The sequence below is a fragment of the Larimichthys crocea genome, chromosome IV (assembly GCF_000972845.2).
Source record: "Larimichthys crocea isolate SSNF chromosome IV, L_crocea_2.0, whole genome shotgun sequence".
In the NCBI taxonomy this organism is placed as follows: Eukaryota; Metazoa; Chordata; class Actinopteri; family Sciaenidae; genus Larimichthys; species Larimichthys crocea.
In genome coordinates this window covers 4,410,834-4,428,721 of record NC_040014.1, presented here as the reverse complement: position 1 = coordinate 4,428,721, position 17,888 = coordinate 4,410,834, and the positions used below count along the sequence as shown (strand labels likewise).

The 17,888-nt window shown below is 38.6% G+C and overlaps 1 protein-coding gene across 2 annotated transcripts in view; it reads left to right on the top strand.

Moving 5' to 3' along the window:
- The window catches only part of cacna1bb (calcium channel, voltage-dependent, N type, alpha 1B subunit, b), a 134,837-nt gene that overhangs the window by 43,015 nt on the left and 73,934 nt on the right, over window positions 1-17,888 (top strand). For both annotated transcript variants that reach the window (XM_019272847.2, XM_019272846.2), the window contains exons 5-7: window positions 7,602-7,693; window positions 8,508-8,660; window positions 12,619-12,806. In XM_019272847.2, coding sequence (XP_019128392.2) covers window positions 7,602-7,693; window positions 8,508-8,660; window positions 12,619-12,806 — 433 coding nt within the window. The remainder of the gene's footprint in view (window positions 1-7,601; window positions 7,694-8,507; window positions 8,661-12,618; window positions 12,807-17,888) is intronic.

The following is a 17,888-nucleotide window of genomic DNA, read 5'->3' as shown; positions in this document are numbered from 1 at the left end:
GTCTAGGTTTTTTAGAACAGCAAACAGGATACCATTCGAAGTGAGTTGCCCTAATGTGCTGCTTGCTGCCTACACCAAACTTTACAGGTCCTGACATGATATCCTGACGTGTATATATAAAACAGTTTCTTTTCTCTGTTAAAAATCTGCCTCTAGTGGCTCTTCCTCCCACTGCTATCTGCCTAAACTGTTTTCCCACCACCAATGAATGCCTGCAGTGTGTTTTTATGGAGAAATGTTGAGTAATAAAAGGTTTATATGCCATAAATTGATATGACACCTGCATAAGTAGCTGCATTAGAAGCAGTAAGGGAAAGATAATTGAGTTCTTCTGGTTCAAAGCAGGAAAACTGCAAAGGAAATTGGCACAGAGTGGTTCAGGGATAATTCTCACCCCTCATTCTCCTCACTGCACTGAACAGGCAGGTAGATATACTTGATACAAAAGCATCAGCTCGACAAGCAGTTATTGAATTCAAATATTCACTAGTTGGCTCTGTTCAAATGTGAGGCAGGCAAGCGTGCAGAGAGACAGTCACTGGAGCAGACAGACAGCCTGCGACCAGCTGGTAATGTTCAGACACACAGGCAGGCAGTTAGTCAGACGGGTTTTCAGCACCATGTTCTCTCGTCTGTCCTCTGGGAGCCCCGTCTCCTCTTACCGGGATGTGTGAAAAACTCAATCACAGCCCCCGGCCCCCAGCTGGGCAGGGTCGCAGTAATTAAACTACATCACTCAGCCTCACAAAAAGGCTGCAGTTCTCCGTTTGCTTCCTTTTTTTCTCAGATGCATCCACATACCACCTCTGTTTTTTCATTTTGGCTGTTATCTCTCTTCAAAGGTTAACAGTTAAACATTTTGGGATATGACTTGGCTCTCTCATAAGCTCTTTTACTTCTGATGGATGCAGACATCCTCAGCCAAGATTACTGTATTTCAGAGCATGTAACAGCCTTAGTTTTAAAGCCGAAATGAAGATGCTAGCATCACTTGAAACCAAGAGAACTAATACATAGGCTGTCAGGAAGGGGACTAACTACAGTAATGCTCAAAAGTTAGGCAATGACCATTTAAGGGGTTCCTTCACATCTCATCTCAAGATACCTGAAAGAAAATGGATTCTATTGGTACCCACGTGCCCCCTTTAAAGACATGCCCACTGACACGTATTTATGAATCTGGTAATTTAATGGTTAGTGATGTGTTCAAAAATGTTTTCCCACCTTTCTCCTGGAGAGCATGTCACCCATTGGACACTTTACACTTCCATTCATGTGAACAAAAGCTCATCCATTGAACTGTTAGGAGGAAAATGTAATTCAGTTCTGAAAGCGTGCATTTACCAGGGAGTGCACATGATTATCAGTTATTTTATTTATTTATTAAATGAACAGACAACTAGATGAAGTGAAGGATGAAGGATGTGTTCCTTTCTACAGATTTTGATGGGCAGCATGAATTACTCTTATCTCACATTATCCCTCTGTTTTGTTCTTTCATTGTTTCTTCAAGATTAAATAGGCTCAGGTTCTATTTATACTCCGGTAATAATGGCTGATTCACAGCACTTGGATATATATTCACTCATTTTTCATTGTGGATGTGTGAATTTAACCTATGTGGAAATCGTGTGTGTGTTTGTTTTATGAATACGAGTCTTCTAAATCTATTTGTCTATTTTATTTGTTTGCTTTTGTTTGAGTGGTCTCACCCCGATGATCATAAATCTACCTGTGCAAAACCTCCTTTAATGATTGTACCTGTGTGTGAAAATCAAAAGGGAAGTGGCATGTGGCTCAGTGTGTGTGTGTGCGAGCGGGTGACAGACGATAGCATCACCCTCCATATTTCCTGTGCCAGTGTCTGGCGCCCACATGGATATATTGTGGCGATGATAAAGGGATATTAAAACTCATAGCTTCTTCTTCAGCCGGCTCCCTGCCCGACTGTCTGTCTACACAGCCATCAAATCATCACAGGTTCACAGGCAAAAGCTGCACACATAGACACAAGCATGCACATACACACACGTGTGCATTTAGCAGAACAAAGTGAGTTATTGATTGTGGAGGATATAAAAACAGCACACAGGGATGATTCATGTTTTTATGTCCTCTTTTTATTCTGTTTCCTCAGGTCACAGTGGCTTTATATACTTTGAATAGACTATTTTTGCTTGCTTCTCATTTGTGCATTAACGTCATACCCAAAATGAATTTTTAATCACTGTTCTGACTAAAATATTGCAGTTAAGAAGAATAATGTGCAAAGTATAGGACTCCAGGCCTGAGATTTAGGCTGCAAAGTATTTGTAATCCAACTATGTCAACTGAAGTAGTGCATAATGTATTTTATCATCTATAAAAGCTAAACATTGCAGCTTTTGCAAGATGTTTAGTATGTTTAGTAAGTGTTGGGTTGGTTACTCAGCTGTCAGGTGGTGGTTCTTAGGTGGCTGCATTGATGTTCTGGGTTTTTAGTATGTTGAGGCTAAAGCTGTCTCTATATAATAAAAGATTTGCTCTTGGCTCACCATGAGGTATGGCGCAGAGCAAAGTGCTTGCAAATCAGAATTTCTGTGTAACAACATGATGGGATTTATGATGTATTTTCTAAATGAGCAACTGTTTACATAGCTGTGTTTGTGATAAAAAGCATATGCACTGTCACAATGTGTATCTGGCATAGCTACACACATTAACAGATAACTTTGGAAGTTTGGAAACCATATGACCATTCACAAAGTTTGTGGTTGCCCCATCTGACAGCTGACCTTTTGCCATGGATTTGTAAAAGTTTAGTTCAGGAAAGCTAACCCAAATGGACCCGAACTGGTAGGTTGAGTCAACAAAAGGAAACTTGAATCATTTACTAGAGAGGCAGGTTAACAACAAGGCCACTGTACAGTCCAGGCAAAAAACAAACTAAATCCTATAATCAAAGAAAAATCCAATAAACAGTTGCCAACAAAGAAAAATTAGAACACTAGGAGCAAGAGCCGAAGACAGATAGAAGCGCAGAGACCAACAAACACAGGCAACCTGACACTGAAACCAAGAAACACACAGACTATATACACAAGTGAAGACAGGGCAACAGCAGGAAGTAAAGTTACAGACACTAGGGGGAGAAGAGAATTACAAAATAAAACAGGAAATGCTAAACAAGAAACCTAACTGATGGGATTACAACAATGATGGGATTACTTTTCCCATTGAGATCATGGTATGTTTAAATTTCCATCACTCTCTGTTCTCCACCTCCACTGCTTGCATGCGTCAGTGCCACACTATGTCACATACAGCTGTTATCTTAAGTTGAAATGATTTTAACTTTGAGTGCAGCAAAACAAATCTCCAGGGATATCAAAATAAGGTTAATTCAATTTAAAATCCTTCATCGATTTTACTTGTACCCAAATAGGTTATTCAGGCTAGGGATAAAAGGAAACACCAGACTGCTAGAGATGTGTAGGCAAATTGGGTACCCTAATACATGCCCTATGGTCATGCCCAAAGATTCAGGCATTTTTGGAAAAGGGTTCATGAAACTATCACAGAGGTCATAAGAGTGGATTTTGAGTTCTGCCCCAGTCTTTACATACTAGGTGACCCTAAACCCTTTGCCCATATTGTGAAACCCTTAACCAACTGGATCCAGACAAGTATAATGATTGGCAAGCAGATGATAATGAAAAAGTGGAAAGATGCAGAGGGCCCGGTATTTCAAGTTGTTCAAAAGTGGTTCACGGAGTTAGGTAAAATAGCTGCTTTCGAAAGAATATCCTATAGTATAACAAATGATATGGATAAATATAATGAGAAATGGGTAAGGTTTTTAAGACTGCATTCTTTACAGGGTAGCTAAAATATTTCTGCATATATTGATCATAATGGGCTGTTTTGGGCGAGCGGGATGGAAATTATGGTGGAGGTGGGCTGGATGCTATTCCAGGGATCTGTTCTCCGGAGGTCTACTTGTGGTCAGTGAATTTCACATGGGACAGTAACAGTATAGTGGTGGTTTCCTAGTAAATGGACTGCTTAACATATTGAGCTTGGACTGATGTATCTGTCTGGGAGTTGTCATGTCTTTATTGTATTTCATTTTCTATCTGTTATTTATATGTTTTATGGTCAAATAAGTTGGTGCATCTTTTATCTTGACTTTGCCTTATTTTTTTTATTTTTTTTATTTTATTATAATTTTTTTTATTATTATTATTTATTTGTATTATTTATTAATTTTGAATTATTTTTCTTATCGTTCTTCCAGTGTTCTATTAGTTTAATCTTGTAAAATGTGAAACTCAATAAAAAATGTGAATCATAAAAAAAAAACTTTGAGTGCAGCATTCAAGCAATATCGAGTGATGTGCACCACCAAGGGTTGGATCAGCGCTAAAAAACAATGGCCAAGCCAGTGCAGAACGGTTTTACTGCTGATCATGAGTTGTTGCCAAAATAGTTGTGTTGGTTGTTAGGGTGTTTTTAAATCGGTGCAAGGTGGTTGCTGGGATGCATGGAAAGGTTTCCCCTGTAACTATGGTTGCTAGAGTAAAAGAGGTTGTTTCCATGGTCATTCTCTGTGCAGTGGTCACACAGTGCTAATAGCACCACGAAGAACAGCTAGAGACTTGTTATTTTAGGCAGGACACCAAAAACTCAAAATGATGTATATTGTCTATTGTGTAGATTGCTTTTGCATCCGCTCCTACAACATTCATCATAAATTCATGGTTTACGTTGTTTCTTTACCTACATTTTATTGTGTTTATTTCCTGCTTCAGACAGAAAAAAACAGGTCCAGATAGAAAACAGTGCTCCACCTGGGTCTCATTAGTCTCATTAGTGTTGACAGTGTTGACCTCTTCACTTCTGTGAGGTTGTGTTTGACAGTGTAGGACTATTACAGATTTCTCACCATGAAACTTGCAGAGTTTGTTTTCATGATGTTCAGTGTTCAGCACAAACAAACTTTTTATTTGGTGTCTTGTTAACTTGATGAAGTTGATCTGTAGTGTTTTCAGTTCTGCTCATTAGGAGCTCATCTCAGTCACACATACACTGTGTGCTGTGTTTGTGTATTGCCATAGCAACCGACACCATGTTGTATCCATGGTCGTTGATTGATTTGATTTGCTTCTAATTGACACCCATACCATCCTGGCATCTGGGTTTTTACAAGAAAAACCATAAACATTAAAGGTGACAAGAGTTGCCTGAATACTCACAACTGATGGGGCATGTTGGTTTATGGGATACTGAGGGCTGCACACAAGTTGTTCCCTCCAAAGTATGAGCAATGGAGAGAGGTACAGATAGAGTGAGTTTAGATTTAGAGAGTACCTTGGAAAAAGACAATATGTCATCTTTAAGTCATCCTTTGATCTCTCACTTTGTGTCCCCCTTCACTGCTTATTTCTTAATCAAGGTTTCCTACGTGGAGCTGAACATCAGAAAACAGTATGATAAATAAAAATAATAATTTGCATGTGGAGAAGTAATGAGAAAATTATAAAAAAAAGCAGCATCTGGAAGTGCATCACTGTCTGAGAATTTGATCAGCTGCAATGTCTGTGCATGAAATATGTATAAAACAATATATTATATATTACAAAACAGGCACTTTCATCCCAGCAGACTGATTTCACCCATAGTGATAATTCCCATAAAGCACAGATGTGCTTTATCAGTTACCATGCCAACTGGTAACCAGGGAGCGATAAGCGACCTTTCTTGTTTTCTACCTTTTCCTTCTGTGCGTGTGTGTGTGTGTGTGTGTATGCTGAATCTCTTTTAGTCAGTCATGAGCGTGCACTACCCTGTACCTAAAAGCTATTGTACCCTTGGGGATTTTCATCCAGCTTTGGGGCTCCTGATGGTGCTTAACTGAAAGGTTTAAAAACCATACCCCTTTGGGATGTTATGAATAATATCATTTATATTCAGTGTGTTTAAATAAAAATAAATGAAGCCTGGAATAAAAAAAATTAAAAGTGGTGTTCAGATTTGGTAGGGACACATAGGTGGACTGGAATAATGCATCTCAAGGATCCAGGTAAATCAAAGCTTATCGTGTGGTTAATCTTCTCTTAAAATTCTCTAAAATGCATTAAAAAGCTGGTCAGTATATATCATATATTTGCAAGTAATCAAAATGAAGACATAGAGAGCAAGTCAAGTATGAAATCATCCCTACATTACGTAAATCTACACCTATCAAGCAAAGTAGGCAGTGTGTAGGAATGTCTCTTTGCTTCCAGATCAAATCAATATCATCTGATCATGGTTAATGTTAAAGTAATCTTTATTTTTTATTTTTTAGATAAAAATAAAGTAATCTTTATTTTTAGCTTTATTTCTCTCTCTCTCTCTCTCTCTCTCTCTCTCTCTCTCTCTCTTTTTCTTTCTTTCTTTCTCTCTCTGGTTTTTGCCTAGAGCGTTTTTTTTTTTCAGTGTTTCAGTGAAGCACTTAAGTTTCCCTCTCTGTGTGCAGCCTGTAATGAGGGCTGCCAGCTGTGGCTCAGTGGCTATTACACACACACACACACACACACACACACACACACACACACACACACACACACACACACACACACACACACACACACACAGTTGCCACAGTATGTCACTCCTCCACTTGTAGGTAAAAGCAGATATAAACGGCACATGACGTTATCAGACACACATGTGATCAGCCTATGGGTTGTTTGTGTATGCGTGTGTGTGGGAGAAGGCAGAAAGATTATTTGTACTAGTGCTGAGGGGTTTATATCATTGGACTTTGAATAAATATGTATTATTTATATATTTTGGACAGCAAGACTTCACCTTGTGCTCTGGGAGTCTGTGATCGGGATCTTTTCATTATTTTCTGACTTATTAACACAATAAATTGATTAAGTGAGAAAATAAACAACAGGTTTATTTATTATTATTCATTAATTCATTATTCATTATTTTGACAAATCCAGCATGAATTGACTTCAAGGAATCAAAAAAAAACCTTGAAACACTCATGTTTCTAAGGTTCTTTACAGCCGGCCTCACAATGTTCCTGTTGTTTCTGTCAGTGCTGCACTGATTAATCAATTTATTGATTAGTTCATTGTAATCAGTCAACGAATCAAGTAATCAGTGATTATTTTGGTCACTCTTGAACTGCTGGGCATAGGGAAACCAGCAGTTTGAAGAAACTTTGTGATGGACGTATTTCTGACATTTGACTTGTAGATTACTCAGTAAAAATTTAATCAAAGTTAATTAAAAAAAAACCCAACTAATTTCTTTACATTAATCAGAAATTTAAGCAATATTAAATATGAATGTTGTTATTCTTAGTAGTTGTTAGTCAGTCAACATTAATAAACAATAGTTTTGATAAGTAATGAAGTGTTTCAATCATTTATCAAGTAAAGGAATTTATGGCAGCTTCTCAAATGATTTTTTTGCTTTCTTGAAATAATGTTATAACCTTTTATTGACAAAAAAAATTATTGAACTTGATAAATAGACAGATTACTCATTATGTGTGTCATTGCTACAGGAAAATATTGTGTCACTCTGCTCATTAGATTTGTTTCTGTGTGTACATACAGAATCCTGGCCAAGGTGGGTTCGGAGTTTGACCTGCGAACACTGCGGGCGGTGAGAGTGCTGAGGCCTCTAAAACTTGTGTCAGGAATCCCCAGTAAGTCACTCTTTCAGTATGTCAAGGTGGAAATTATACTGTGATAGCTTTGGTTTGGACATTGAGATCAAAGGACATCCTTATCATTTATCCAGCTCTCTTTTCAGTCATATATTTTTTATTGATTTTTCAACATGAAACATGACTTTTTCCAAAACGAGTTTGTTACATAATTCACTTTTGTTACATCATTTTCCCTCCCTCCCTCCCCCACCCATCACATCCGAGCTATCAATGTAAATAAAATAATGGTATTTTACACAATTATAATGTTAATGATTAATATATACAGTACATCCACATGTACAATGGCATACATACATGCCTGAAAAATCAAAAAAAGGTGGGGGTTTGTCAAGTGTCAAATTTAATAAGGTTAAAGGTTAAGGTTAAAGAAATGAATCCCAAATTTTATGTACTATATGACTGTTTTATTTGATTGTGCATGTAAGCCTTTCAATGGCTAAGCAAGAAAAAAAAGTGTTAATATCTCTATTGCATTATATATATAAGTTGCTGAATACACCTGACCCAGCCATTTTCCTCTTTTCCTCTTATGATATTTTGATATAGTCTTTTACATATACAGTCAGAATTTATCATTTTACTCTTTCCTTTTAAATTTGTTTTTATACTTTTAATCACAGAAGATTTGATGTAGTCTTTGGTTGTTATCTGAAGTTTGTCTTTGTCTTCAAAAGTCTTCAATTCAAGGTTAAAAATCAGGAATATGCACTACAGACTTTCATTAGCCAGACTGAGCCCGGCTAACACTCTCCCTTCCCTCTCCTCCATCTTTCTGTCTGTGTCTCAGGTCTCCAGGTGGTGTTGAAGTCCATAATGAAAGCCATGGTTCCTCTGCTTCAGATTGGCCTGCTGCTCTTCTTCGCCATTGTCATGTTTGCCATCATCGGAGTGGAGTTCTACATGGGCAAATTCCACAGCACCTGCTTCAAGATGGACACTGGTGAGAGCGACAGCTTGGCTTGTGGCTTGTGTTTTGGCGACAGCACTGAGTTAATGGCAGGAAAAACTTTTCTTTCAGTGTTCCCAGGTCTGCTATGGATACCAACATATATTGCATTGCATATTTATGCAGGCATACATAAATGATTCATAAGTTGTGCGCGTACAGTACATGTGTCTTATGAGCAGTCGCACATTCGTAGCAATGACAGGCAGGGTGCCTATATCAACATAACAAACAAGTACACAACAGAACCTGTGACAGCCATTTTTCACATCTTGATTTTGATGAATGGTGTTTTCACAGTCTTCAGGCTTTGATTGATTACTTGTGCTGTAACTCAATTGAGATGCTTTTGTATGCAGCCTGCTGATCGAATGTTACTTCAGATGGTGTTAATGAGGTTGAAAGTTCCATCTTTCTCCTACATCAAAACTGTGTGCTACAGTAGTGAGGATGTCACAGCAGTAGTACTTGACAGAGCATCCCTCGCTGTGTGGGTGGGATTTGAGCAGCTTCTCCATTTCATTGTTTCGTATGTTTTATCTAATTAAATATAAATGTGGTTTACTTTAAGTTAATTTTTTAACATTTTCCAACACATGCTGTCAAGTTTCAGACTCTTTTATGGTATTTTATCTTTCAGGCAGCCAATATTTTGTATTCATTTTTGTATAAACCAAGTTTCAAGAGTGAAAATTTTACGATTTGAACAAATTTAGAAGAGTACATGCGGTGAGCTTCAATGCAAGTACATCAAACTTCAAACATTTCGCATGACTCCTCTTCAGCACACCATGCTTCCTCACCACATTTTGACTGTTCTGCCGTCATCAGTGTGGGATTAAGGCTGATCACTGAAAAATGTTTGAACAGTCAGTCTTGCGTAGTGTCTGTAAAAAAGACAATTTGTAAAATGGTCAGCTTTAATGTAAGAATGAAATGCAAGTCTTCAGTACATGAGCAGAATCACTGGTATGGTTCTTTAACATGTGAAAATAAGGGAGATAAGGTAGCAGAAAAAATATATTTCTGATAAATGGCCGCTAGGTTACAATTACAGTGTTACTATTACAGTACAGCATTATAGTAATTATAGTCAGGCTGCTTGGCTGAAATTACCCATTGTGTAATGCAGTGATAAACATTATGAGAAGCCTTTATTTCTCCACCGCTGGTGTCAGATAGAGTGTGAAGGCGTGACTTGAGGGTTATTGGCTGGGCCAGCTGTAAAATATCTGTATCTGTCTATCATAATGTGTGTGTGTGTGTGTGTGTGTGTGTGTCTGTCTGTGTGCATGTGTGTGTGCGTGTTTGTGCATGTTTCAGTGCAGTCAGGATGCTTGTAGTGGTGTAAACAGTTGTGACAGCCTGCTAATGTACAGTACGTGTCTTATTGAGTTATTTAAGTCACAGAGAGACAGACAGGTTTCATTAAGCTGAGCAGCACTGGTAACAAATTTCCACATGAAGGTGTTTTTTTTCTGTGTGTGAGAGCGATAAGCAGGCAATGCTGGATGAAGCTATGAAGACCTTGTGTGTTTGAGTATGTTTGCATGTTTGTAATTTATTGGGCATTCACTTAAGCACAAGCGTATTGAAGACCCTGTCTTCTTTGTCTTTAATTCTGTCTGCTGAGATATAAACAATGAACGTATAGGAGTGAGCCATTTATTTCAGATTTGTTTAGCACAAACACACAGAGAGATTAAATTGGATAATTTCCCTTTGTGACATTAATTACATATAACATATGACAGAACAGATAAACTCCACAAAATCCAAACAGATATAAGATCTTTTGTAGTCTTTTAGATTTAGATTAATAGTGAGTATTTAAACTCACTCCCATTTGCACTTGTACTGCTCATTGCATTGGAATTCTGCACTGATACTCATAGTGGTTCACAAAAATATTCATGCGTATTCCTATAAATCTGTTCACAAGCAGGGAAATTTGAAGGCTGCATTTTTACCCAACAATATGACACTGAAAGACATTTTGAAGACAGTTTTTGTTACCTTACAAAATTTAACATAAAAAGTAAGTAGAAGTAAGGAATTAAAAAACAGTTAAACATCAGTTTGTGCAAAGGGCATTTTTGATTTTTAGATTATTTCAATTAGGAACTGCACCCAGTAAAAGAAGATGGATATGTGGTACGTGGACACCGACTCTGGCTTACACAGCACCTGTCAGTAGGAAGGAAAGGACATATTTTACTGGAGTGACACCAGAGGGATGTTGGCTGTGCAATCTGGCTCGACAAATCATCGTTAAAACTTGGCACAACTTGCGATGAAATGCTGGCTGCACAAGGCATCTGTTATACTCAGCACATTTGTTCTTTATTCTGAACACCGTCTGCTGACATGTGTGCCAACACATCCTTTAAAAAAAAAAATCTCAGCACCCTGCACGTTCTCTGGTACCATCTCTGCAGCTCACGGTCACTTCATAATCCCTGAAAACCAAAGTATGAAGATTGGACACATCTTAGGTAGACCACATCCACACTGAGCAGACATCTGAAAACATCTTTTACTTATTTGCATCAGAGCACATCTTCAATTCAAAACAAATCTTATCTCGATCAAATTTCATATAATGTTAATCTTTTCCTGATGATTTTGATATTTTTTAGTGTGTTGATTGTATAATCTAGTGCTTCTGTTCAACAAAACCGTCCACTTAAACACTACTGTACAGTTTAAATGCATCATCTTTGATTCTGTATATCTGCATACCAATATGCATCCCTGAACTCATGAGCTCACTCAGGCCCTTTCAGCCAGTGTGGTCTACAGTGTGCTGGCAGCTGTAAATGCAGCTGTGGTTCACAGTGCGCACCAGTAGATTCCACAATAATAATAATAATAATAATCTGCTGGTTTGACAGAGAGCACAACAGAAATCTCAGTGTGATTCAGTCAGGGAGATATGATTAAACACAAAATGACACAAGCCCAATTCAGAGTAAGGTGTGATCAAGTGGGGATCAATATGTCCAAATCCAAAGCTGACTTTTTTTCTTGCTACTTGTTCAGTTCATTGCTGATTTTACTTCATCAATCTTTCCTCTATGCAGGTTTCAATGCCTTTATTGAAGTGCTGGTAGTACAGAAAACTGAGGACATTGTGGATTATGGTCACTGCCATATCCTCGATGTCAACTGGGTACCCTAAGGCTAGAAACACCTGCACATCATGTAATATAGTGTAACATGGTAACCTCAGTTCTCTCAGTCATTGCAGTATGGTACACAGTGTTTTGTCTCTTTTCCAAGGTTGGATGTTATTTGTAGCAGATGCGTTGGTTATTGATTTATATACAGTATTTTGTAATGTTGTTGTGATCTAAAAGCACATTTGTGTCATCAGTCATGATCTGAGTACTTTAGCACCAGCACTAGGAATTGAATTAGTATTACCTATCACAAAGATTGCCACTGCCACTGCAAAGTGAACCAAGCCATAGGGCAAAGCTCTAAATTCAGCCAATCTTGGAAACTGACCTTCACCTGTGACCATAAGCTTTGTCCAATGACTGACAGAATGAGGCTGCAGCCTCACAAAGGTTACAAGGTCAATGGTGTTCACTGAGAAGAACCAGTTGAAATGGGCAGAGCACCTGGGAGGGGTGTCCCTGGGTGTTTCCCTGTTATGATGTGATTGTGAGGAATGACTAATTGTTAGGAGATCATGGGACAGGGACATCTGGAGAAAGTGTAAGGGAAATGGACATTCTTGCTACTCTGCTGTCCCTGATACTGTTCTGACCCACATGAAACCTGTTCGCATTATGGGGCACTGACATCACTCAGTCACTTTGACATACATCCATGCATCCGTACATCTATCAATCCATACATTCATCCATACAACCCTAAAAATAACATAATTTAGAAGTTCCCCTGAGAACTCATTCCCTTCCTCTCTGCATTTTTCTTTTATCAGGTGAGAAAGCAGAGGACTGGCCTTGTGGTCAGGAGCTCCCAGCCAGGACGTGTCCCAATGGCACCGTATGCAGAGAGTACTGGACTGGACCCAACTTTGGTATTACCAATTTTGACAACATCCTGTTTGCGGTGCTTACTGTGTTCCAGTGCATCACCATGGAGGGCTGGGTGGAGATCCTCTACAATGTGAGTCTATACATTGTTGTTGCTGTCTGTAATCTAAGCTTAATTTATTGCTGTCCATTATATTTATCTTTACATCTTCTTCATCAACATATTAAATCTTACCATCTTTAATTAAGTTTAAGATAAGGGATAGCTAACATGTTTGTTGGATAACTTGTCCACAGCATCACATAGCTTTGCTATGATTATTCAGAATCCTCAGAAGATGATTCTTTTATTTGATTATGACCCTTTCAAACTTTGTCTAATAACTGCTGCCAGGTAAAATTTTCCATTGAACCAAAACTTTGGCCTATAACAAGTGGTTAGTGATATTCATGCTTGTCTGAGGATGAATCCTACAAAAATGTTTTGGAGACCACCTGACCTTTGGCCTGCCACCCTCAGGCCAAAACTTAACCACCACCTTATACACCTGAAAAAGAAAATGTAATGGTCAGAGTGCTACGAAACGATAGTAGAACCTTCATGTTCCTCAGAGGTTCAACCTTTTTATTTTTTTTTTCTATTGGACACTTCACATGCTTTCTTCTACTGCCATTTTTTAAAATTTAAGTTTTACATTTTTATAGAAAATTTTTTGGGGGATTTTTATGTAAATGTAAATGTAAATGTACTGTATGTATTTATACAGCCCTTTACAACAGTCCTTTCGGTGTACCAAAGTGCTTTACAGTAGATAATAAATAACGAGAACAATAGGTAAAAAACAAACAAAATAAAAACAATAAAATGCAACAAAATCGAATAAGAAATGATAAAAGTGTCATCATACACATGACCCAATGGACTTAAGTTGTATTACAGTTTTTTTTTCAATCAATAACATTGATTGATTGACATTGTTAGAGATTGAAAAAACTGTATTATCAGCTGAGATATTTTGTTTTTGAGCTGATATCATTGCAGAAGCAGAGTTTTTTAAAACTGTATCTAAGGTTTGGAATATTGTTTTTGCTATTGTGGGATGTTGTGTGTTCCATTTGTGCTTACCATTCGTAAATAATTAAAAAACAATCCATAATTTTCTTGGGAGGTATAGCTTGTCTGTAAAGAAAATGTAAGCATTGTGAGCAATGTGTTCACTGACTGCATATTGTGTGAAAACACTTGTTAGCAGCTGGAAAAAAACGGTATATTACTGCAGGGGAAGATTAGACTAATAATTGTGTTTTTCCCATCTATCACTTTCAGATTTTTGAGTATACTGAACATTCCAGAATTAGGAAGCACTAGGGGTGTTTTAAACTCTTATAAATCCATGAATAATTCATTCAGAGAAGGACTGTTGAGAGTACGAGAGTAGAGACTTTTTCCACCACTCACGTGCTTAACATTCATATAGAGACACACAGTCACCTGAGAGCTGCAAACCACACAACTGTGACCATCTGGAAGATTGGTTTGTTGCTGAAGGGCACCTTGAATGTAGTTAGTCATGAAGTGATGTCATTCATATTACCATCTGAGATTTTCTTTACTGGTTCATATATTTAAACATGACACCCGCCACTTATACCTTATTATCTCATCTTTGATATCTTGCTTGTGAGTGTGTGTGTGTGTGTGTGTGTGTGTGTGTGTGTGTGTGAGTGGAAGCCAGTGTACTGAAGCAGAGATGGTGAACAGGTACACAGGTAACGTAAGCCAGTCTGGGCTCTGCACGGATGGTGAGATAGTACAAATTTGGGTGTCGTCTGCATAATTTAAAATTAAATTCAGCTGCCAAGTTGCTAATTGGGGACATGTACAATCTTTTCTATTTGCATATCATCCCGTCATGGCTATTCAAGATCGTTGATAGGAGATCTGCTGGCCAGGGGTTGTGGGAGTATGAGGAGCTGGGGGAGATGTGTCACAGCATGCCAATGAAATGTCAACATGGACAACTTAGTTTTAGTGTCAAATAAAGGTCACTGGAACAATCCCCCCGCTAGCTGTACAAATTTGTCACCACAGTACTGTCACCAAGGGCAGCAAAAAAACATAATAGTGCCTTTAAAAAAACAGACAATCCCAGAACACACACACAAAAAACAGAAAAGGTTCAGATCTGACTCAGCTGTTTTATTTACCAAATCCATCCATCCATCCATTATCTGTAACTGCTTATCATTATCTCAGGGTCACAGTTAGGCTGGAGACTATCCCATAGACAAGTATGGACAAGTCGCCAGCTCATCACAGGGCAGACAGAGACAGAAAACCATTCACATTTACCAAATCATCTATGTGAAAATTAAACATGACCTTTGCATTTTGGACTAGCAGTACCTACCTAAAGAGAGACTATGCCACAGGTTTCCTTTTAAAGACATGTAAGATGATCACTTGTCTCTGTGGTACAGAAATAAACAACTACTTGTATTACCTGGTGCCTTACATAAAAGAGCTATGCTAATTCTGTTCAACTTAACTTTAAGGTTAAGCAAGCTACCAGCTTTTCATCATGCTGAACTAATTTCAGTCATACAGTTTTACCAGTTCACTTTACATCCCTTACATTTGTCTACTTTAATTCCCTAAACGCTTCTTTTTTTCCTTCTCCTGCTTTTATTCCTTATCCTTCTGCTTCATCTTCTTGTTTCCCAGGAGGTAGCAGCTAGCAGGCACTAGTTTGTGAGCCACTTACAGAGAGTTTCCCCCCGTTTTCTTCTTGCTCTTCTTCCTTGTTTCATTCCAAACATCTCCTGTAGCTTTTTCTGGCTCATTATCCTAAGTACCGCAGACCCATGCTGCTGTGAGCCAAGAACGCCTTTTCCATCCACCTGGTAGTTTTTCTTAGTATTTCAATCTTTTTCTTTTCGTTTCGCTCAAAGACATTCCTTTTGATACACCAGATATTTTTACTCAAGCATTTTATTATATTATATTATATTTTTCCTGCCCACCTGTTCAACCAGTCCTCTCTGTTTGCTGTCAGGAAGAGGGATTTTACATGGCCTTGCAGAGACCATTCAAACATCCCATTGAGGCAGACATGGCTCATTTTGGGACTGTTTTGATTGGTCTGTTTGTGGCTATTAAGGTTTTTACTTCACTGCACACCTACAGTGTTAAACTCATTTGAGTGTTTTCACAGTCCTTGGGGATCTTCACTGAAGTGTAACACCTTGCTGACACCTGCCTCACATCTATATATCCATCTGTCTGCTGAAGCCTTTAGTGACTCGCTCACTGTGCCAGTGGAATAAGTGCTAGTTATCCATTATAAGAACCATGGCCATGGAAAATACTTGTTTGTGACTGGCTGACAGGTGTGCATTTAGCATGCTTTAACAGGACACTTCAGTTTAACCACTGTTCTAAATACATGTGCAAGGTATATTTGCATGGTATAATTGCAGGAAGCTTAAGCAACAGTTGCTTTTTTGGTAAAACAAAGCCTGATAATTCTGCTTGGCTTGGTGTTCATGTTAGGCGCTTTGTTGTGGAAGGCGGAGGTGTTTTGTTGTGCTCTGGCCAAAAGACTCAAAGGTGAGTGACGTATCTTACTATCTATAACAGGAGAGGTCACATATATAACCTCTGGCATAAGAGGTTTCACAACCTGATTCTTCTTTTTTCTTTTTTTTAATCGTGAGGCTTTTAGTGCTGGTTATATGCTGGTTCAAGGCCCAATATGGCATCCAATGTAGTGAAACTCTTATAATATTTTCTACTTGGCTCTGTAGTGTATATTGTGTGTATTGGTGTTAGTCCAGCTTGACCGTTTCACCCATTTTGGTTGTTAAAAAACATTGTCATTGGTTTTGGAGATGGGCTAGTAAATGGTTGTTATTGTTTTTTTGTTTTTTTTATAGTAGTCTTTATGAAGTGGTAACACATTTCTTTGGATCATCTTGATCGACAGCACCTTCTGGAAGTACCCATAATTCACCATCTGAACAAGGCGGAAATCTTCCACACTGTGGTGAACATAGGAAATAAGGGGAGAAACCATGACAACGCTATGTAGTGAAAAAGAGTTTATTTGTGTGAATGCAGTGGAGCGTGCATGCCTGTCATGTATGCATTCATTTCCTGAGTCTACAAAAAAGTAGACGCACTCTTGATACAGAAGCAGGGGGGAGGGGTAAGTCTATAACATTATGAAGCCGGAATAGCATCGAGGCGGGGGCTCTATTCTATGGATTATATACTTTCCTGTGACCCAGCGTTAACCTCGCAGATTGATGACTGTGCTACCTTTGCCCTGAGGGGTATTGCACGGACCATCCTCTCTTAATGGTGCAAAAGAAAATGCAAAGTACCTCTCCCCATCCTCACTCGTCATCACCATCCTGCTCCCTCTTCTTCTTTTTTCCTCATTGCTTCCTCTCGGCCATCCATCCCCCTCTCCCTTCATAACTTCATCTCCCCCGGGAGGCCACGTCCCAGGATCTTGTGGTCTCCCAGCAGCTGATGTGGTGGAATGAAGCTCTGCTGCCTGCCATGCTATTCTTCAGCTGAAGAGAGTGGTGACAGTGAGGGCACATTCAGACCGACTCTGATGGTGTGAGCATGTTCTTATAAGCTACAAACCTGGAATCCAGTTAGAAAGCTTACCAGATTAATTTTTAAACCATACAGATTTAAAACTACTTTTATGTTCATGATGCAAAAAAGAAACTTAACTTTCATTCATTTCAATGATTCAGCTGAGTTGGTACAACGATGGTCAAGCGCGACCCAAATCCTGGTACATGATGAAATCCAAGTCACACCCAGTGACAGAGCTTGGCAAGGAATCAACCCTGCTTCTTGATGTTTTAATTGTTAACAGAACAGAGCAGAGGAAATGGGAAGGCAGTTCACCTCCACTGTAACCTTTTCCCATTTTAGATATTGTTCTCGTCAGCAGAAACTAGATCTGATCTGATTTGTTAAATCTGACATCATTCTCTCACTGGAATCCCCTTTTGGTTACAGTGAGCGAAATATTGGGGTTTGGTTAAAAAGGATCAGGGTCAGGATCATATTGGCATGGAAATAGGAAACGAAGAGTGGTCTCCCTTGTCAAAGTCACGTTTTTTTTTTTACCCAACCATCCACACTGAACTACTTCAAACAACTACTTCTGCTTTTTAGTCATGCCCAGAA